Below are 24,303 nucleotides of genomic sequence, written 5' to 3' on the forward strand. Positions count from 1 at the left end.
TTGGCTGCCTTCTTAGCATTTATTTTACATTTTCACTTACAGGCTCATTTTAAGAAAGGTATTATCTTTTTATTTGCTTTGGCAACTCTGCCTCTTTATCCAGTCAATCTGATTCCTAAGCCCCAGTTTAGGTTTCCTATCCGATGGCAATTTGTCAAACTTATTCACCAAGCCAATGTGAAGTTTGATTCAGTTTATAATCATGAAGCCTCCATAAGGACAGTAATTTCCCTTAATATGCCAAGGACAGATCTAGATATATTTAGCCATATCCTTTTGTAACATCCTTTTAACAACTGCTAGGAGCCCTACCTTATTCTCTGGCTTATGGCACAAAATCTAACTTCCTAGCTTAGAAGATTCCCAGTCCCTCTAAACCAGAGTCCAAAGACTCTACCTAGAGTAAGGCATCTACTGCACATAACGGAGTTATGTTATCATCTATGCATCTAGCATGTACTAATTTGATACCATCCTTGGGAAAATTAAGAAACCATTGTCAAATCATTTTCTGGAGGGCTTAATTCTCCTATAGAACTCCAGTTGAAGCAGGGTACATTGGCACATGCCTGTAATTCCAGCAACTCAGGAGGCTAAGGCAGGAGGATTACAAACCCGAGGATAATCTAGACAATTTAGCAAAACCCTATCTCAAAAAAAAAAAAAAAAAAAAAAAAAAGGCTGGGGATGTAGCTCAGTGGTAAAGCATCCCTGGGTTCAATCCTCAGTCCTTTAAAAAAATTAATAATAAATAACTCAAGTTGAAAACAGCTGTCTTTATTCTAACCTAGAGTCACTTAAGACTAGGGCTTCAGTTTACCTTATTTGTGAATCCAGATATATATCTCCATTTTTAAAAGTTTCTATTTCTTATTTATATGTCTTTGAAATAGAGTAAATTCATAGCAAAATTTGACCAGAAGTTCTCCAGATGAAGATCTAGCATGTCAGGAACACAGCATTTGACTGCTTATTTATAATAACAGGCAGTATTTTCTTTAGAGAAAGAGCTTTGAAATTCCTTGAGAAACTATTACTATTTATTTTCAGTGATTTTTAGATTTCCTTTTATTTACAGGCAACAAAAGCTTGATTGTCATCTCTCATATATAACATAGAGCGGGATGCTCAGAAATGTAGTACCTCATCAAAAGTAAAAATTATTTTGCCTTGAAGATAGCTGATCCTGTATCTATCATCCTAGGGGGACACTGTTAAGTACAACCATCAGTAGCAATAATTACTATTTTAGGTGAATTAAATCCATTACATTCTTATTTGTGATTCTGTATACCTTAGCCAAGTAGCTATGATGATACACCCTACAGAAGATACAAGAATAAATTGTCTATAGCACAGCAGGCGAGGAAATATGAAGCACAGGTTGTGAGTGAATCCCTTGGTCAAATTCAAACCACAATTCAAGTCTATATTTTGTCTATTTGGACATCTCTACTATATATACAATCTTTTTTTAAAATATTTTTTATTTGTAGTTGGACACAATACCTTTATTTTATTTATTTATTTTTATGTAGTGCTGAGAATCGAACCCAAGGCCTTGCATGTGTTAGGCAAGCGCTCTACCCTGAGCCACAACCTCAGGCCCTATACGTAGAATCTTGAAACAAAAAAAGTATCAAAAAAAGAGGAAAAAGGTATCTAACTTTCCCAAGCCCTAATCACAAATAAAAAGACTAAGAGTATATAAAGATGGAAGGAGAAAACATCAGCCCAGGAAACCCAGAGTATTTAATCAATGGATGCTCTACCACTATGCTACATTCCCAGTTCTTTTTTTGGGGGGGGGAGGGGGGAGGGCAGGGAGTGAGTTTCACTAATTACTGAGGCTAGCCTCAAATTCATGATCCTCCTAAATATCTAGCACATGCTGCCACTGTACCCCACAAACGTTTCTAAGTTGATTATTTGGGGCATTTATTATAGTAATAGAAAGTTAATATAGGTATGACATTTTAAAATTGATTATGATATCAATATCTACTAAATAAATGACTTTTTACTTTTTTTTTTTTTTTTTTTTGGTAGTGGGAATAAAAACCAGAGTTTCATGCATGCTAGGCAGGCACTTTACTAAGCTACAACTGCAACTCCTAAATAGATATTTTTTTTAACTGGTTTTTTAAAAACCTTTATTGGGACAGTTTACATGTAACTTTCAAGTTTTTAAATTTACACATACTGTATGACCCAGTAGTCCCATGCCTAGAACTCTATCCTACAGAATAATAGCATTACAAATGTATATGTACAATACTCATTATAGCACTATTTGTAATTCTAAAAAATTATAAATTTAATTTGTAATATTAAAGTTTCCTCCAAGATTAATCTATAGATTCAATGTAATTTCAATCAAAATCCTTATAGGTTTGTTTTGTGATCAGTGTGCTGTATTTGCTTTGCTTTGAGTTTGTTTTTGTGGAACTTACATATCTGATTCAAAATTTTATATAGAGGGGCTGGGGCGGCAGCTCAGTGGCAAAGTGCTTGCCTAGTATGTGTGAGGCACTGGGTTCGATCCTTAGTACTGCATAAAAAAATAAATAAAGGCATGCTGTCCATGTACAATTATTATAAAATATTTTTTTAATTTATATAGAATTATATGGAAAATAATAAGAATAACCAAGACATTCAACAAGATCAAGATGGGAGGACCTGCTGAGAACAAAAATATAAACCTATAGTTAAGATATGTGATATGAATCAATGACAAAGCAAACAATGAAATAGAACAGATTACTCAGAAACAAAGCCACTCAAAAATGGACAGCTTCTGCAAAATGTAGAGCAATGTGGAAAAATGGGACAGCTGGAAAGATATATCATGGGGAATAAAACCAACCCTATCTCACATTATCTTAAAAAAATCACTCCCAAGTGGAGTAAAAAATCTAAATATGAAAAGTAAAATAAAATAATACAGATAAATACTCTCAGGGTAAGAAAAAAACATTCTTTAACAAGTAACAAAGAACACTAGCCATAAATTTAAATCTTGATAAATTGGACAGTATATTAAAACTAAGAACTTCTGAAAAAAGATACTTACAAAACATATACCTAATAAAGAACTCTTAAACACACTATATAGAAAAGAACTCCTGGGGGTTGGGGTGTAGCTCAGCAACAGAGTGCATGCTTAGCATGCACTAGGTCCTGAATTCAATCCATAGCACCACCAAAAACTACAAAATTAAAAAAAAAAAAATGTCCTATACATAAGTAAGAAAAAGACAAGCCAATAGAAAAGTGGGCAAAGTATTTAAACAAGCACTTCACAAAAGAAAGTATCAGATGGCCAATAAACAGACAAATAATATAATGTTAATCATCAAAGAAATGCCAATTAAAACTATAACAAACAACTAATACCACCAGAATGGCTGAGATTAAAGACTAACAGGGATGTAGAGCAAGAGTAATGCTCTTTTTTTAATTTATTTTGTAGCTGTAGGTGGACAACATGTCTTTATTTGTTTATTTTTATGTGGTGCTAAGGATTGAACTCAGTGCCTCACATATACTAGGTAAGGGCTCTGCCACTGAGCTATAGCACCAGCACCAAGAGTAATGTTCTTGAACTCCTGGTAAGAAAGTAAATTTCTATTGAAATACAACTAGTATTATCCTTTAAAGTGTTAAAACTAATTATGTCCTATAAGGCAATAATTCTATTCCAGAGTAAATACCAATGAAAATGCAGATAAATGTGTAGCAAAAGAAATGTACAATAATGTTCACAGCAGCACAATTCATAACAGCCAAAAACTGGAGACAATCCAAATGCTTAATTATAATTTTCACATTAGAAAGCATACTTTCATGGTAAAACTATAAAGAAAATAAAAAGGCAAATACCAAAAATTCAGGATGGTAGTAATCTTTCAGGAGGGAAGAAACACTAAAGTGCTGGAAGTGTTTCTTTTCTTGACTTGGGAGATTCATTTTGTGACAATTCACTAATTTTCACATTTATGTCTTACCCTCTTTTCTATATTTGTGTTACGATTCACAGAAAGAAAAAAAATGTTGGAAAAAAAATGAGTTGGGGTGTCAACTGCTAACTGTATGGAATCAGTTAAGTTACTTTTCAGTTTCCACTCACCAGATTGAAAATGCAGGGTTTTTACCCATATTATTCTATGCTGAACAAACTTTCATCAAGTTATTCTGAAACTTTTAAATATTAAATTCAGAATATCTATCTTCTCAAATTAAGGTTCTTAAAAAATGCTTTACAAAAGCATAATCATATTTTTAAAAGACTATATTACTAATAAAAACAATATGCAGAAATTAAATAATAGACCTCTGAAAACAGTTTCCCATCATTATTGACAGTAGCATTACATTTTAGATTACATTTCTTCTTAAAGAAATATATTTCAAACTTACCTCTCTATTGGGTGTACCTTCATCAAGTTGCTCTGTAAATGAAGGTGTCCTGCTCTTAGTTCTTGTTGGTGACAAATTAGAGGAAGCCTAGATTTTTAAAAAAAATTATAAAAATTAGAAACACTACATTGTCTAGTACACTTTGTACTTGGTAGTTCTTCTCTCAGTACATGTCCAAGAACTCAGTGAAAGAAAGGAAAGGCACAACCACATGAAAAGCAGAAAATAGCTAAAATATAACTAACTACGACAGGATACTAACTGGGTCCTTAGCCTGACTCTGCTGCCAACTAGAACTATAATCTTAGGTAAATGAGTTCTTTGAATGTTACTGTCTCTTTATATATAAAGTAAGGTTGTGATTGTAACATAATTTGAAAATATTGGGGGGAAATGAAGCCAGATGAGGAGAATATGAAATCTCTAACTTTACAACTTTTCTGCAAAACAAATTTTAAAGTTCATTTAAAAAAAAATAAGATTGTTAATTCCATCTTTAAGGTCCCTTAAACAGTGAATACAGCACAATGAAATGCACAATTAAGGGCTGGGATTGTGGCTCAGCAGTAGAGCGCTCCTTAGCACGGGTGGGACCCGGGTTCAATCCTCAGCACCACATAAAAATAAAATGCATTGTGTTGTGTCCATCTACACCAAAAAGTAAATATTTTTTTTAAAAAGGAAATAAATGCATAGTAAAATAGCACTTCCCTACCTTTTCAGTTAAAGGCCTTTCTTTAAATCTATTTGTGCTCCACAGCTGGATACTGAGATACTAAGGACATCCTGACTATTGAAATCCTCAACACAAAAATCCTCAAAAGGGCCCAAAATTTAAACTAGGAGTCTGAGGTCTACTCTAAAATAAGAGAAAAACAGCCCTAAAAGTATAAAACCAAAGCTTGAATATACCTGTAACAAAACACACGTGAACTCATCTACACATAGAAATGAATGTCTTGATGCCTACCCTTCTACAGTCTACACAGCTCTACATAAAAGGTATTTTAGAAGTATTTGTCAAATAAATGAGAAAATGAATGAACAAACAGAACTCTGATATGTCAAATCTAAAGTCAGTATGTAACACATACTGTTTCCGAAAGGCTGGAACTGAGAGATCATGAGAAATAGTGTACATATATACAAATAATATACATACATAGACATATATATTTAGTTTATGATAAACAACAATTCACATCAGGACAGATACTTAATAAATGGTATTGGGATGAATGTTTATTCATATGGGGAGAGAAACACCAAACTGAATCCTTACACTTTATACTTAAGCTTTATTCAAGATTTAAATTTTTTACTTGAAATACAAAAGAAAAATAAGTCTATTTATTTAATCCCTCAATGAGAAAGAGATACTATTTCTGTCAAAAACAGAAAACAAAATGCACAAGGGCTCAGATCCCCTGCATCACCAAAAAAAAAAAAAAAAAAAAAGGAAAAGAAAAAATTTGAAATCAAAAGGAGCAGTTTAATTGGGAAGAGGGAGACAGCATCTGGAAAGAGGGATAAAGCATCTACAAATCTGACAAAAATTTAGTAATCTTTTTTCTATAAACAACTTTTATAAGTTCATAAGTTACAATTCTGAAAACTTGGGCTAGAGATATATAGCTCAGTGGGAGAGCACCTACCCAGCATGCATAAGGTTCTGAATTCAATCCCTAACACTAGGGAGAAAAGACACAAAAACAACCAACCAACCAACCAACAAAAAAAAAAAAGGCAAAAAAACTCACTAACTCAGTCTTCTTTTTATCTGGGGCAGTAACTTGAGCTTTACCAACCAGATACACCCACATGAGACTGAGTCATAAGTCAGCGATGTGAGAAAATAGACATGCAAAATTAAAGTTCATCATCAGTGAGCATAGAACAGCTTCATACAGTCATGCAGACATGAGCTATGAAGTGAAAGATGCACTGTTGCTGCCAAACTGGGGCAATTGCAACATTTTTATTAGAGTAGCCTCCCAGTGAGGCTGGATGTAGTAATCAGCCCAGACTATAGGGCACTCAAGGAAATTCTCTCAGTTACTGAATATTCTTTAATAAGTACCTGCCTAATACAGTGACACATGCCTGTAATCCCTATTAGAAGGCTGAGGCAGGAGAATCACAAGTTCAAGGCTAGCCTCAGTAACTCAGTGGATCCTAACTCAAAAGTAAATTTGAAAAGGGGCTAAAGAAGCAGTTCAGTCTAGAACTCCGCTGGGTTCAATCCATGGTACCACAAAAAAACAAATTCCTTCCTGCTTACCCAGATAGATTGTATTCTGCTGCTTTTAATTAAGAATTTCAACACATACACCCATTCTAAAGGACCAATCAGGAAATCAATACCTGACAGACTGAAATTAGCTGTGTGTATAAGTCACCTTAAGGAATCCTCTACTACCCAAGACAAAACAAGAAAAAGAATATCTTAAAATTTTAAACAAGAGGATTAGGAGGTATGACTGAGTGGTAGAGTGCTTGCCTAGCATGTGCAAGGGCCTGGATTCAATCTCCAGCAAAGCAAAAAAAGAGAAAAAAATTTAAACAAGAAAATAGTTGAGCCGGGCAGGCATAGTGGCGCACACCTGTAATCCCAGCAGCTCAAGAGGCTGAGGTTGGAGGATGGCAAGTTCAAAGCCAGCCTCAGCAATAGCGAGGCACAAAGCAACTCAGTGAGACCATCTCTAAATAAAATACAAAAAAGGGCTGAGAATGTGGCTCAGTGGTCAAATGCCCCTGAGTTCAATTTCTGGTGCCAAAAAAGAAAAAGAAAATAGTTGAATGTGATATAAAGCCTTATCAATGCTTTAAATGTCTAGAAAATATGACTAAAAGTCAACATTGTACTTAGAAAATGGGAAGGGAAAACACAGTCCCTGTACAGTGTTTATTCTAACTAAATTACAACCATTCTGAGTACTCCAGAAACAGCTGTTATTAAAAGTTTAAAAAAACTTTAATAAACTCTTTCCACACCTGGACCCATAATTCTGGACCCATAATTCTCCTACCATGCCAGCTTCAAAGGCTGCCACCAGGAGCAAAGAAGCTCTACTCATACCTAATATAAATGGTCACATGTAAGATCTCCTTTTCTAAAAAGGCCCCCGAGGGAGTAAAACATTAGCAAAGTAATTAGAAAAGTACACAAGACTAGAGCAAATATCTTCTAACCAACCTGCTTTCTCTGCTGTAATCCCATGTCTAAGAAATGTTTGGGCTATTAATTCAACTTTTCAAATGTCCAGATACCTAAACAATAACCTTTACATACTTGAAAAGTAAACCTCACTGTGACTTTTTTAAATTGGCACTAAAAAATTTGAAACAGAGTCTAGTAGTGGCCTCATCAGCTCTGTATAAACTGGCAAAATAAAGCAAGGAGGTTTTACAAAATTGAAGAGTAAGTTTTAAAAAACACTGTCCTCAGAAAAGTAGTACCACCTGGCAAATTTGGCCGGATGGCTTTTTTTTTAATCTTTATTTTTATTTATTTATTTTTATGTGGTGCTGAGGATCAAACACAGGGTTTCATGCATGAGAGGCAAGTGCTCTACCACTGAGCCACAACCCAGCCCGATGGCTTTTTTTAACCCTCTGGAGTTGCAAGAGTAAGAATCTAAATGTACTTGAGCAGTTATCCCAGGTTTCTGGATCTTTAATAAGCTATCCTCACTTCAAGATATAAAGGAATTTAGGTTCCTTGAAACTAAACTTTGGCTGATTAATTCTCATAGCCATAAAAAATCTGGAGTCAGATTTTTCTAAGCTATTCTGCTAAGAAACCTGGTCACTATATTCTATATTCAAGCTCACAATTACTATTTTATTGTCCACCAACTGGTTATTAACTATCTACAGGTTTCAATTACAGTATGAGGAAAACCATTTTAGTCACTGTGGTAAGCAGCATTCTAAGATGATCCCAAGTGACCCTCACCCTGTGAATACTGTGAGATATTTCTCCCATTATTATGTTACATTACATGACAAAACTAGTTTTGAAAAGATATTCGAGATTAATCATTTGACTCTGAGTTAATCAAAAGATTACCTGGATGGATCTAACCTAATTACATAAGCCTCTCAAATATAGATCTAGAAGGCAAAGAGATACATTCTTTCTATCCTGGAAGAAAGCAAAATGCCTGTCAGGAGACATGGCAAGAAACTGATGGCTCTTAGAGCTGCAAATGGTCCCTTCAACAGTCAACAAGAAACGAGGATCTCAGCCTGGCATGATAGTGCACCCCCATAATCATAATGAGTTGGGAGGCTGTGGCAAGAGGATTGCAAGTCTGAAGCTAGTCTGGCAACTTAGCAAAATCCTGTTTCAATTAAAAAAAAAAAAAAAAAAAAGGACTGGGGATGTAACTAAGTCAGGGGTAAAGCTCCACTGTGTTCAATATCCCCACCACCACCAAAATAGAAAAGAAAACCCATTGAGTGCAGTGGCACACATCTGTAATCCCAGCAACTCGGAAGGCTAAGGCAGGAGGATTGCAAGTTTGACACCAGCCTTAGCAATTTAATTGCAAGTTTGACACCAGCCTTAGCAATTCAGCAAGACCCTGCCTCAAAATTAAAAAAAAAAAAAAATTAAAAGGAATAGGGATATAGCTCCATGGTAAAGCACCCCTCAGTTCAATCCCTAATACCAAAAAAGAAAAAAGACCCGGTTTCACCATGCCAGACTTCTGACCTGCAGAACTGTGAAGAAACTGGGTTATTGTGCATGAAAGTCATGTTAACCTCTTAGCAACATCAGAAAACTAATATTGTCATGTTTAGGAATAATGAGCTTGAATACCTTGTCACTGTACCATAACTTTCATTACCTAACAAGATGTTACCCTAACCCTCTCCAGAAATGTACAATCATAACACCCTATACACACTGGAAGTACCTGTCTCTCAGCAACCATGGAACAGGGGCAAAATGCACCCTCTTCCAGGCAAATGTAATAGCCAGCAAGCATCTCACAGGCACGGTTAAATAAACACATGCTCTACAACTTCAAAGGCTTTAAGATACTTTATCACTTTTGATGCACATAATCAACATGAAAGGTAAACAAGACAGATATTATCATACCCAACATCCTGAGAACATCAGAAGCCCAGAATGCTTAAATGGCTTGCCCAGTTCACACTTCAAGATTTGTGTTAGTATGCAAGTCTTCTGATTCTCTTACCCACTTTCCCAGTATCTTTAGATGACTGTTTCTCAGATTTATTTCTCTGGGTTTCACAGTAAAAACAATAACAACAATGCCACGATCCACTTCAAATGGAGACACCTCTAAACAGAAGTTTTACAGAACAACCTTTTCTCTGTGTATACATACATGCAGTACTAAGGATCAGTGCTGCGGATCAAAGCCAGGATCTTGCCCATGCTAAACAAGCACTCTACCACCAAGCTATACCCTCAGCCCTTACAAAAAAGACAGAAACATATCAAATTTCTTATTTTTTTTTCATTAAATTAAAAATAAATAGCTTCTCAGCCTGTGAGTGCAACTCAGTAGTAGAGTGCTAGCATGTGTAAGGCCCTGGGCTCAATCCCCAGCGCTGCAAAAAAAAGAGAGAGAAAAAGAGAAGAAAAAGCAGCAACTCCTCCCAGCCCACCAAATCACAACCCCTTGAGCTGCTCTCACCATACCATGTTGTTTTTATAAGAACGAAGTTCTTATTAGTTGGCCACTAATTTTTTTTTTTCTCCTTAAGACAAGGTTTCCAATATCTTTCCCAGACTGGCCTCACTCAAACTTCTGGGCTCAAGTGATCCTCCTGTCTCAGCCTTGTCAGTAGCTGGGACTACAGGCAAGAGCCACCAAGCCTGACAGACTCTTAAATCTCTGATCCCTAAAATATATTTAATGTTTTAGCTATATCAAAAAATAGAAATTAAGAAGTATCAATCCCAGGTTAAACAACCCAATTTAAATAAAAACACAAATTTTGGGTATTCATATTACTAGGAAACCATATTAAAGTCAGTACTTTGTTAACCAAAGTTTATTCGTAAGGCACTGTATTACTGGGATTTCGATAAAAAATTACTCAAGAGAGTAGAATTGTTAGAGATGAAGATATAAATATATCTCCAAACTTCTTCAGTTTTCAATGAGATTTTTAATTGCTTTGAATCTATACTCTCCTAAATCAATTAACTAATTCCAGAAAACTGAACATAATTTAACATTTTCTTGGTCAGTTGTCACTCCTGTCAATATTTCTTCTCCATCCATTCTAGCTTGCTACTAGTTTAGAAATTGAGTAAATGTACTAATTGAAAATGTACTAACTGAATTGTAAACTATGTCATTAAATAATCATGATATAACTCTAAATGAAAAATTTTTAAATGTTTTCTTATGAATAACTTTCATTATATACAAAATATAAAGCTGGTGATGTCAACATTTTTGGCTGCTTATAGGCCTTTTGATTTATATCCTAGTTAATTATCCCCCAAATAAATGAGATGTTACCTTTGTACAAGCATAACACCTGGTTAATTTCATTCCTTCTCCCTCCCATACCTATGGATAATCAGTCATGGCAGTGATATAACTACAGACTCCACCTCACAACACTGCTAAAAGTCATTAGTCAGATCAATTTGATATCCCAGCTCTAAAAGAATGGTTACAATAACTTGGGGTTGATTTTTCATATCACCTTTTTAGTTACCAAAATTACTGGAGCTTTTCATCATGTTCTTAACATAGTATCTTCCTTACATCATGTCTAAGATAGTAGTGCCAGAAATGATACACTGCTCTTCTGTTCTTAATGCTTACCTCCCCAAAACAGCCCCTCAATGTAGTGGAATCCACTCATCTGAAAATAATTTAAGGAAACTTCCTGTTTAGATATGGAAGAATAACTATATGTTCTTGCCTTTCTCTATAGATCTCTCTATATATCTCCTCTCCCAGCAAAGAGGTAATAAGAAATTTCAACCAATTTTCAGAAGACTGAAGATGAACAAAAAAATAGTAAAGAATTCGGCACAACTGAGGATATTACCACCCCAGGGATGGGATCTAAAGAAGAGAATACTGATGAGAAGCAGCAAGCCTATTTTCATCCCAGAACACTGGAAACACTTAGAACTTAAAGCAAAAAGTATATGCAAGACTCAGAAGTGAATAGGCAGGACCAACAACATGAGAACTGGTTGAAATACTTCCAGGTCCTCTGTCCAATCCTACAAAGCCACTGAAGAACAACAGGTTAAAAGACTTGTGGAGCAAATGGAGCAAAGAAGCTTAAAAGACTTGTGACATTAAGCACAGTAAAATAGGGATGAAGGGCAAAGTGATTAAACTAAAAGGGCACAGTGAGCTGTGAAACCCCTAGCCCACTTCCTCAGCCCTGCTTGAAAAAAAGAAACAGAATGCTTCTCTTAAAAAAAAACCAAAAAAAACTGAGTAATCTCTTTTAAAAGGCTTCCAGTTGCCAGGCTGAGGTAGACTGAGGTAGACCACTCAGAGGTAGACTGCTTGTCTAACATACTCAGGGACCTCACACACACACACACACACACACACACACACACACACGACCTCCAGCTGGGGAACAGTGGTGCTTGCCTGTAATCCCAGCAGGCTTGGAAGGCTGAGACAGGAAGATCAAGAGTTCAAAGCCAGCATCAGCAAGAGTGAGGCACTAAGCAACTAAGTGAGACCCTGTCTCTAAATGAAATACAAAATGAGGCTGGGTATGTGGCTCAGTGGTTGAGTGCCTCTTGAGTTCAATCCCCCCCTCAAAAAAAAGACTTCCAGTCATCAACTTGTGAGGGTATTTCCCCCAATAATAAAGCCAGGGCAGTACTACCTTGCAGTAAACTAGTGTCTTGCTATTACATGTTACTTCCATGTAGCATCAGATTGTTCATGACTCACATGACCAGATATCCCAGAACACTCAATATTTGAAAAAGTTTCCAATGTAAAAGAGAAAGGCAAAAACATGAAATAAACCTAGAAAGAACAAAATCAATAGAGATTAAAAGAAAAACATCAAAAGGAAAAAAAATCCTTATTAATCTCAGAAATACAAGACATATATAAGAACAATACTCTGGAAAAGCAGAAGACAATAAGAAACAGCCCCAAAAGACTTAAAAATAGGATAGCCAAAATTAAAAATTCAATTTAAGAATTAGATAAATTAATCTCTTAAAAGTAGGACAAAAAGTAAAAATAGAATGTAAAGGGTAGAAAAGAGAGAGAAAAAAAATCATTCAGAAGGCACAAAAGCTAACTAAATACAGTTCCAGGAAACAGAAGAAAAAACAAAGGACAGAGAAATGTCAAACCATCTAAAAGTTTCCAAAAATTTAAGCACATAAGTCCCCATAAGGCGCCCACTGAATATTCAGCAAAATACATAAAGAAATCCATACAAAGGCATATTTGTCATGAAATTTCAGACAAGTGATAATGGAAAGATGCTAAGACTTCAAAAAGGAAATAGAAGCAGAATGGCATTAGACTTCTCAACATCATTACTGCAAATGAAGAACAGCAGAGCAATGCTTTATAATTCATTTTCTACCTGGCACAATGGTGCGCACCAATAGCCCCCGTTACTCCAGAGGGTCAGGCAGGAGGATCATTTAAATCCAGGAGTTTGGGGCTGGGGAGATAGCTCAGTTGGTACAGTGCTTGCCTTGCAGGTACAAGGCCCTGGGTTCAATCCTCAGCACCACAAAATAAAGGAAAAAAAAAAAAAAAGCTATTCTACAGGGATAGGTTGCCTAGCATGTGTGAGGCCCTGGGTTTAATCCTCAAGGCCACATAAAAAAATAAATAAATAAATAAAGTCACTGTGTCTATCTACAACTAAAAAAAATCAATCAATCAATCAATCCAGGAGTTTGAGGCCAGCTTGCCAAATCATCTACTTTGGCAGGAAATGAGTAGATACTGTTTAAAATGTGGTATGGTTTGGATGTGGTTTGTCACCCAAGGGTTCATCTTTTGGAACTTGGTCCTCAGTGTGATATAAGAGAGAGTGGAATTTTTAAGAGGTGGGGCCTAGTAGAAGGTGATTAGCTCATTAAGGGTACCATCCTTGGAAAGGATTAAGGCTGGTTTCACACAGAATGAGCTTGTTCCCCAGGAGTAGTTTGTTATAAAAGAGCAAGAATGAGATGGACACAAGTGAATACACCCATAAACCTAGCTACTCAGAGACTGAAGCAAGGAGGATCGTTAAGTTGGAGGCCAGCTTGGGCAATTTAGTGAGACCTTGCCTCAAAATAAAATTTTTAAAAAAGGGATAGAGCACCCTTGAGTTCAATCTCCAGCATGGCAAAAAGGGGGAAAAAAAACTAGACTAGCAGGGCTTCATGACACTAGTTACCTCCACCATGTGACCCAAGTTTGACCTTAGAGAGATTAAAGAATGTTTGGATGATAAATCTATGATCACCTTTCAAAGTAGGGCACTATTTGTTTTGGCTGACAAAGGAAGAATTCTTGTGAACTGTTTCCCTTCCCTACCCACCACCCACATAACAAACAATTTCTAGACCTATACACAGGAGTAGCAGGTAATAGCAGAGAAAACCCGTGGGAATTACCTAAGTGAATCAACTTCCAGGATTTCATAAATATAAACGAATCAACAAACACAAGACATGGGGCAGGAGGACACTGCATGTTCAAGATAGGTTCAATCCCCAAAACCAGAACAAAAAAAGAGGCAAAGCAAGATGACCAACTTGAATAAATATAACAAGAGACCCAGAAAAATCAGATAAATCAAGACACAGAACATAAATATATGTGTATATATACATGCATACACACATATATATTAGTGTGTGTGTGTGTGTGTGTATATATATATATATTCGGATATATATATATATATATATATATATATATATATATAAAATAAGATGATTATCTTTTCAGAATTTAGAGGCTCTAGTTTCTATAAAACAACCACAGCTGAAAACTAAAACAAATCAACAAATGTAGCATAGCAATTAAAAGAATGGACTTGGAGCCAGACTGCCTGGGTTCAAATCTCAGCTTTACCATTTCTTAGCTGTGTACCATAGACAAGTTACCTAAACTCTCAGCCCCAATTTATCCATAAAATGAGGACAGGAATTAAATTATTTTGCATATTAATTTAGATGATATATGCAATGCACTGAGAAACATACTTGGCTAAAAATAATCACCCAATAAGTGTTGACTAGTGTCATTTTTATTTGAAAAAAACTAAAAATATGATTGCTTGAATATATTCAGTGGATGCAGCTGGAATAAAAATCTGAAGAAATCTTTTTATCAAGTTAATTCTGTAAAGAACTTAAAAATTCAAAATACATGTGCTGCTAAAAGATATTTAGTGAACTTTGATACATAATTTTTTTTCACTTAGTTATTAGTCTTCAGATAACCATCAGAGTTGAGCAAATGATTAGTTAAAATAACAACCAACAAAGAAGGAGTTCAAATAATCTTAGCACCAACCAAACAGAAGTGATTGGAGATTATTAGAAGGCTGTCTTGTTTTGTTTTGTTTTTAAGAATTCTAATCAATCTCACTATTATCATAAAGTTTTACAAATGTTGTGATATAAATGGTTCATTTATCCCTAAATTATCTATACCTGACGATTCACTGTACTGGAAACAAATCTATCAGACAATCTTACCTATGGAAAACAAGCTGAAACTCAGGAAGTAATGCACACAAATTCTCTGAAAATCCAAAATGAATGTCTCAAATTTTGTATTAACACACTAAAATGCACTAAAGAATTCCTTAGGTACTTGTCCTTATTGTACACAAAACTTCAAAATAGTTTACATATGTTATTTATTTTTAACAGTAAAAAAGTAGGGAGAAGAAAAATATGTGGCAGATAACAAGCAGTATTATTAAATAACTAAAAAAAGTAGACCAAGAACAAATAGGGGGGGGGGGGGCTGGGGATGTGGCTCAAGCGGTAGCGCGCTAGCCTGGCATGCGTGCGGCCCCAGTTCAATCCTCAGCACTACATACAAACAAAGATGTTATGTCCACCAAAAACTAAAAAATAAATATTAAAATTCTCTCTCTCTCTTAAAAAAAAAAAAGAACAAACAAACAGGGGTTGGGGGTATAACTCAGTGACAGATCAGTGCTCAAATCAGGGAAGACTCTGGGTTCCATTTTCAGAACTGGGAGTGAGGGCAGTGGGGAAGAACAAACAAATTTTCTTTCTTTTTCTTTTCTGTGTTACTGAGTATTGAACTTAGGGGTGTTCTACTATTGAGTTACATCCCCAGCCCTTTTGAAAAATTTTTATTTTGAGACAGGGTCTTGCTAAGTTGCCCAGGCTGGCACTGAATTTGTGGTCCTCCTGCTCCAGCCTCCAAAGTAAGTAGGATTACAGGCATGGGCTAACCTGTCTGGCTGGTCAAATTTTCTGGAATAAGCAAGAGAACTACCTTTCACACTTCATTAAATCCCTGAGGGCATGGTGTCTTCAAAAGAAAAAATATACTTAAAAATAATGACTATGAGTTATTAAGATCATATTAAACAAATTGAAGATCCTTTGCTAAAGAAAACAAAAGTGCTTATGAACTCTTGCAAAAAGATTGTCATGGAAAAACATTTTTGTTTCTTTTTTAATTTGTTCATGAAAAAAGTCCTTTACTCCTGAAATAATAATTCAGAATTTCTCATTTCTGAAGGGTTTTGAATAGCTAAAGCCTGGAATCAGAAGAGAATCAAGTTTCTATCAGTAGTAGATTACTAACAATTCACTTTTGAGTTTTGGATAAATGCATATATTATCCAAAAGAATTATTTTAAATATTTTATACACAAACTGATTTTACTTGATCCAAATACACAGTCTCACCACAGGCATTAAGCTATAGAAACTGGGAGCGCTAATATCCTAGCTTATAACTAGCCTTATTTTTTAAAAAATATTTTTTAATTGTCAATGGAGCTTTATTTTATTTATTTATATGTGATACTGAGAATCAAACCCAATGCCTCACACATGCTAGGCAAGCACTCTACCACTAAGCCACCATCCAGCTAGCTTTATTTTTATTATTAATAATATAAACATCTTGGGCTGGGGCTGTAACTCAAGTGGTAGAGTTTTTGCCTAGCATGTGTGAGGTACTGGGTTCAATTCTCAGCACCACATATAAATAAGTAAATAAATAAAGGTCCATCAACAACTAAAAAAAATCTTAAAAAATTAATATAAACATCTTTATTAATGCACAAAAGCAATTCACTGTTAGAAAGAAAAACTAAACATTACAAATAAAAAAAGAATATTCAATGTTACCAGCACCTGAGAATGTATCCTTCTTAAACATACTTCCACAACCTGTATATATGAATACACTTTTTTTAATATTTATTTTTTAGTTGTAGTTGGACACAATACCTTTATTTTATTTATTTTTTATGTGGTGCTGAGGATAGAACCCAGGGCCTCACACATGCTAGACAAGTGCCCTACCGCTGAGCCACAACCCCAGCCCTATGAATACAATTTTATATATATTTTTTACCATAAAACTGGAATTATACTTTACATGCTGCTTTTAACCTGTCTTTAATTTCTCTGTAGTTCTGACACCAACTATGTAACATTAAACATCTGTGAACCTCACAAAGGTTTATGTGAAATTAAATAATCTGTGCAAAATACTAAACAAAATACCTGTTATGTGGAGAAGACCAGATAAATTTTTTTGTTTTTATTTTTGGGGTACTGGGGACTGAACCCAGGGGTGCTTTACCATTTAGCCACATCTCCCACCCTTTTTGTTTTCTTCATAAATTGCTGAAGGTCTCACTAAATTGCCAAGGCTGACCTCACACCTGAGATCTTCCTGCCTCAGCCTCACAAGTCACTGGGATTATAGGCGTGCACCACCATGCCCAGCAATGTTCACCATTTTAAAGGCTGTGCAATAACCAACTGCATGATAACTATTTGTTTAATCATTTCTCTACTGCCCTTTATTTTCAGCTAGTTTTTAACCTCTTAAAAACCTTAAACCAGGCTGGAGATATAGCTCAATTGGTAGAGTGCTGTCTTCGAATGCACAAGGCCCTGGGTTCAATCCCCAGCACCACAAAAAAAAAAAAAAAAAAAAAAAAGAAAAACTTAAACTAGGCACAGTGGCAGGTGCACCTAACCCCAGATGCTCAGAAAACTGAGGCAGAAACATGGTAAATTCAAGACAAGCTGGGGCAACTTAGTGAGACTCTTGTCTCAAAACTTTTAAAAAGGGCTGGGGATACAGCTCATTAGTAGAGCTTGCCTCGCATGCCCAAGGTCCTAGATTCAATCTTCAGTACTATGTGCTAGCGTTCTTTCTCACTCTCTCTCAAATGAAAATACATGTAGTTAAATCTTTATACATCCTAAATTTTCTGAAATTTCTAGAAATTGAATCCTGGGTCAGTGATATTTTATTCATTCCCAAATATAAGTGCCTTAGGTTTCTTGACCTTTTGACTAAGGTCAAGTGTAGTATCTGTTTTTAATCCATTTAATATCTAATATGCCCTCTATCCAAATATAAGTGCCTTACACTCACTGTCCACTTACCCACATTCCTCATCTCTATCCACTTTTAAGGTTTCTCTTTGTTTCTTAAATAATATTTTTGTAAAATTAAAAAAGAATACAATAGGGGCTGGGGTTGTGGCTCAGAGGTAGAGTGCTCACCTACCAATCGTGAGGCACCAAGTTCAATCCTCAGCACCATATAAAAATAAAAATAAAGATATTTTTAAAAAGATTACAATATATGCAAAAGCACAATCCTTAACACTTAAGTTTTAATCTCTATTTTCTTGGGAAAATAAGTCCTCAATGTCATATTCTGATGTTCTCTCAAGAACTGCTTACAGGGCTGGGGTTGAGGCTCACTGGTAGAGCACTTGCTTGCCTAGCATGCGTCAGGCACTGGGTTTCACCACAACACCACACAAAAATAAACCGATAAATAAAGGTATTGTGTCCATCTACAACTAAAATTATTTTTAAAAATTTTTAAAAATTACTTTACACTACACAAGCTTTAAATTTAAAGAGAACAATTTGTGGATCGGAGGAGGGTACTGGGTTTAAACTCAGAGAATAAACCCAATCCTCTTTTTTTTTTTTTCTTTGAGAAATGGTCTAAGTTGCTGAGGCTGGCCTTGAACTTGTCTAAGTCCTCTGGATTACAGGCATCTGCCACCATCCCCAACAAGAACAAAATTTCAATTTATAGTTTCACAAAAAATCTCAATGTAATAGTTACAAGATAAATGCTATGTTTAAAAATTAGAAATGACTTCAAATTAGTCAAAATTCAGCCTTTCCTGAACCACAGGCAAAAACAGAAACTATAAAATTGAGAACGAATTTTGTGCCAATCTGTTGAGAGTCAAAAAACTGGAAAGAAATTTAATAAATGTCCTCATCCTCGCTGGTAGTACTTAAAACACATTCCATGAGAATGTGTTATGAGACTGTTTCTTTAACACTAACACTAACACGCCCCCTTTCCCCTAGAAACTTACTTCCTAAAGCAACAGAATTCCTGAAAAATAAACGTAGCCACTATTCACAAGGGCAAGCAAGATTGTGAACAGGCACCGGGCTCAGAGTGTTTGCCCCTTCGCCAGTCCCAGATCAACCAAGTTATGTGAAGTGACTAACTCGTGACAGCTTCGGGCGCTGGACCGCGGCCACACCGCCAGCACTTTCAGGTCCCACCGCTCCAGCAAGTGCGCCTGGCCTGGATGGCTCAACACCCTGCCTTCACCGCTGCACCAGGGATTGCATTTAGGAGACTAAAATGACCGAAAGGAGTTCTGCGGGATCCTTTCCAAACTCAATCTCAGGTCGGGATGGGAGAGAGGTCCTCAGAGATCAGAGATCACAGGGGACCTGGGTTTTCTCATTCCGCCCTCACCCTAGGTTGGGGTCTCGGATGTGGGGGAAGCCCCCAATAGGCGTCAGAAATCATGCAAGGTCCGAGACCTTCGCCTTCATCCTCAGGTCAGAGTCAGGTATTAGGCGAAAACTCTTGAAATGTCACATGGGTTCGGCCATCCCATCCCTGGACAGAGTTTTGGAATTGGAATTGGAGGAATCCGGGTCAGGAGTCCCGGAGAAGCTAGACGGCCCTCCAGGACAGACCTCATTCTGGGTCCAGGGAATTGGTAAGAGTCCTCGGGTCAAAGGTCACGGAGGAACTCCCTCCTCCTTTCAGACCCGGCTGATATCTAGGGGTGTCGGGCCCTTTGTACCTGAACAGGAGCCAGCGCCTGCTGGAGCTGCTGCTGCTCCTCGCTGATCTTTTGCTTCAGTTTCTTGAACATGGCGCAACGCGGGGTCCTGAGTGTGAATGAGACCTGAGGGGCGAGAGCGCAGGGAGTCCCGGCCGCAGCGGCGACGCAGCTTCTCTACACCAGGGGCCGCGGGGGCCGGGCCTCGCCGCCTCCTCCTTGAGCTCGCGGGCGAAGCGAGACACTTGTCCTGCGGGTGTCGACGTCGCCGCCGCCGCGTCTCTTCCTTCCAGGTGCCACTGGCTGGTCTCGGCCCCCCATCCAGCCCGGGCGGCGGCGGCGGCGACAACGGTAGCAGGTGAACGGTGCTCTAAGGGCGCCTGCGCGGCCTACGTGGAGCTCACGGAGGGAGCCCTACGGAGCGCCACAGAGGACAAGCACAGAGGCAGCGCCGGCACATGCGCGCTCGTGCCGTCGCGCCCTTACCCGATCGTGAAGAAACACGCAGGGTTCGCGGTGGCCTGGGCAGTGCGTGTAAAGGTGCTCCAGGCTGTCCAGAGCCCCGGGGAGGGCTGATCTGAGCGCTACGCTGATGCTCAGCTGGGCCTCGGCGCTGTGGAGTTGGGTGGGGAGAGCTCTGCTTCAACTGAGCGCAGAGGAGAGATAGACCCCAGGGAAGAAGGCGAAGAGTGTGAGCGTCCAGGGTGGGAGAGGGGGGATCCAGGGAATCTGACGTGGGCCCTGAAGGATTAGTGTATCAGTATCTATCGTTAGAATTTTGGATTTTTTTTTTTTGGGGGGGGGTTGTTGTTTTGCTGGAGGTGGGGGTATGGAGTATCCTGGATCAAACCCAGGACCTCGTGGTATGCCAGGCAAGTTTGCAATTTACCACTGATTCGTATCCCTAGTCTTTTTGTTTGTGTATGTGTGTAATTTTTTGTTGTTTGTTTTTGAACGACAGGATCTAGTTGTGTTCCTTAGCCTGCCTTAGCCTCCCAACTACCTGAGACTACAAGCTTACACCACCCGGCTGGCCATATTTCTATTTTTAGTGCCTAATATTCCTGACTGCTCTCCAAAGGGGATATCTTCCCTTCCCTGACCTCTTCCTCCAGTTAGGAAGTGCTTTAAATCGCTGACAAACCCAAATGTTTCAGGCCAATTTTGTAATACCTCCATCACTTACCTTTATTTTTACCTTCACCAAAATCATAATTTAACACTTTCATTCAAAAACATTTTTTTCCTATATTCCAGGGCCCTGGGGACACTAAATTCACAGGTTATTGAAAAAGTTTCCTAAAGAGTCCAGATTTACCCCTGACACTTGGAATTATCCCCAGAGATATTAATGTTATGTGCCTGATTCATCCAGAACCCTGAACTTTGGCCAACTATGTATCTGCATAAAATAACAACTTTGCTTTCAAAGGAATAAAATATCCTGAGCCAAATTTGAGTTGCCATTGCCCCAAGAACACAGATTCAAGTTACCCTGAGTGAAATGCTCCACTGTGGAAGAGATTACATGAACTTTTCTAGTCATAGAATGAAAGAAAGTCTGAAATCAACATATTTACCAATTACATTGGTGGGAGCCTCAGGTAGGCTACAGGCTACGCCAAGGCCAAGAATACATATCGAAGGTTGTCGATTTGTGTGTGTGTGGTGCTGGGAATTAAACCCAGGGACTTGTGCATGCAAGGCAGACACTCTACCAACTGAGCTATACCTCAGTTCAAATGTTGACAAACTTATATTTACATGTAGGTATGTATATATTTGTATGTGTGTTGTGTGTAGACCCTACTAACCCAGGCCATAATAAAGCACAAAAGAATAAGAAAAATAGATATCAAAATGAGATGTCCTTTAGAGAAATACAAGATCAGAAGAGGACTAATTATGGGGGGAAAAGCTAGCCTTGCTAGGACACACACACACACACACACACACACAAAAAAAAAAAAAAAAAAAAAAAAAGAGGCAACTGGATTGAAACTCTTTATCACATTTAACACAGTTTTATTGAAACATTAAGCCTCCTTGCAGATCTCAGCAAAGTAACATTCTCTCATTGTCTGTTCTTAATTAAATTTATGGTATTTTTAATTCTTTAGCCATACTGGGTGCCACAAATTTTGATACAAATCATCTTCTGGAGTATTCAAGAACAACCCTGTCCCAAGTGTATGAGAACCAGCCCCAAAGTTCCCTGAAATTAAAAAAGAGAGAGAAAGAGACAAATCCAGGATTTACTGAGTATAGTTTATCAGGGATGTAGTGATGGACCTATGATCTTAAGTGGCAGCAAGACCCATCATTTGGGTCAGAAAGAAAGATTGGTACATAAGTAACTTTATCTAAGCAGGGATGTATTTGGTTTATCTCAAACTAATATCTAAGACTCCATAAAGCCAATGGCTCCAGGTTCTGGTTGTAAAGCTCCACTTTCTGCTCTAATGGCTTTGTTTACTTATAGTGTGCTAGTAAGCCTGACCATGATAACCCAGGGGCAGTCATGGTGGTTAACACCTCAAGATGGCTGTGATTCGGTCATATGTATATAAAGGGTCTGGCTTGGGTCCACTTCTCAGAGTTCTTCACCAACCCAACAGGAACGTTGCCTGCCCCTATTTACCATGTCATTAATTTGAACTCATCTCCTCAAAGACGAGCACACCTCACTGCAGAGTAGACCATTTGAAATGAACTCGCACCCTGATAATAATCAGAGACTCAGGAATTTATTTCTTCAGTAAAATTGGTACCTGTATTTTTCTACACAAAGAAATAATCCTCTTAAGTATAAATCACACCTAAGTGTTGTCATCCTTCCATCCCTTCCAATTTCAAGTACTGTCTCCATGTTTCTGTAAATTTTCAGAATAACATCACTAGCAACTATGCTTCAGATAACAGTAGTAGATATTATTAAGTTTCTTTCCAAGCCTTAGAAAATATTATGCCAGGGCTGGAGATGTGGCTCAAGCGGTAGCGCGCTTGCCTGGCATGCGTGCGGCCCGGGTTCGATCCTCAGCACCACATACAAACAAAGATGTTGTGTCCACCGAAAAAACTAAAAAATAAATAAAATTCTCTCTCTCTCTCTCTCTCTCTCTCCCTCTCTCTCTCTCTCTCTCTAAGAAAAAAAAAAGAAAATATTATGCCTGGGGCTGGGGTTGTAGCTCAGTGGTAGAGCACTCACCTAGCATGTGTGAGGCCCTGGGTTTGATCCTCAGCACCACCATAAATAAATAAATAAATAAATAAACAAACAAACAAACTGTGTCCAACTACAACTAAAAAATAAATATTAAAAAAAAGAAACTATTATGCCAGAAAATGCTTCTAGCCAAATGAATCAATACACATCTAAAACTTTAACTCTGATTTTCTCCTTTCTGACGGCAAATGCTTTATCAACGATTTTGATTCACCACATAACACACTTTATTCCACCTCATCAGAATCCTTATAACCACAAGAGCATAACAGCCTTTAAGAGCACAGTCTTTGATATGAGAAAAATATGAGTTGGCCATTCTCCAGCTCTGGGTCCTCTGGCACTTAGGCAACATACAGTGTACAAAGTGCATTGCTTAAGGAAAGCCAGAAGGTTATGAGTGAAGCATGTATACATATGGTATACAATGTTGCAGAATGAAGGAAAGTAGCACACTGGATAGTGTGAACTCATGCAGCAAACCAATTCTTTAAATTTAGCTGAAAGGGCAGATCATGACTGCTATGCCAATCTCTCTGCATATCCTTTTCCTTGTTTGGAACATCTTATATTTTGTAGAACTGTTCTGAAGTTCAAATAAATGATGTGTTTAAGCATACAGCTCATAATAATGATACCTATATAAATTCTAATATAATAGCAGTCCACTTTATGCTTTGAATATAGCCCTTGCTGCTCTGCCACTGCAACTTTTTTTTTAATTTTGTGGTACTGGGGATCAAACTCAGGTCTGTGCATGTGAGGCAAGCACTGTACCAACTGAGCTATATCCCCAGCCCTGCAACATTATTATTATTATTATTACCATTATTAAACTCAGGGGCATCCAACCACTGAGCCACATCACCAGCCCTATTTTGTATTTTTATTTAAAGACAGGGTCTCACTGAGTTGCTTAGCACCTCGCCATTGCAGAGACTGGCTTTGAACTTGTGATCCTCCTTTCTCAACCTCCTGAGTCACTGGGATTACAGGTGTGCACCACCCTAACCCTGCAATTTATTTTTTAAATGGACATGTTTCTTTCTCTTCCTCTCTCTGCTCCTACCTAATCTCTCTCCATCCCTAATATCAGGGGAAACAGGATTAGCTTTCTTCTCCATCCTAAGAAGATTATCTGTCCCATCATCAGAACAAAGTATTCTAGACTTTGGGGATGGTACCAGAGATCTGAGAAATGACAACCTCCCAAATTAAGAAACCAGTTACATCAGCTGGGGTTGTCTCTCAGGGGTAGAGCGCCTAGCATGAACAAGCTGCTGGGTTTGATCCTCAGTACTACATAAAAATAAATAAATAAAGGTATATTTAAAAAAAAAAGCCAATTA

General features: G+C 37.5%; 1 protein-coding gene across 6 annotated transcripts in view; it reads right to left on the reverse strand.

Moving 5' to 3' along the window:
• GOLGA4 (golgin A4) overlaps positions 1–20,456 on the reverse strand; it is a 97,475-nt gene extending 77,019 nt beyond the window's left edge. For 2 of the 6 annotated variants that reach the window (XM_081283842.1, XM_081283840.1), the window contains exons 1-2: positions 19,750–20,456; positions 4,423–4,509 (exon numbers count right to left, since the gene is read on the reverse strand). In XM_081283842.1, coding sequence (XP_081139968.1) covers positions 4,423–4,509; positions 19,750–19,821 — 159 coding nt within the window. In that variant the 5' untranslated portion in view covers positions 19,822–20,456. The remainder of the gene's footprint in view (positions 1–4,422; positions 4,510–19,749) is intronic. The other 4 variants (XM_081283843.1, XM_081283839.1, XM_081283844.1 and 1 more) reach the window with 3 other exon arrangements.
• Positions 20,457–24,303: the final 3,847 nt, after the last annotated feature.

Source organism: Spermophilus citellus (genome assembly GCF_964194105.1).
Source record: "Spermophilus citellus genome assembly, chromosome: 3".
NCBI lineage: Eukaryota > Metazoa > Chordata > Mammalia > Rodentia > Sciuridae > Spermophilus > Spermophilus citellus.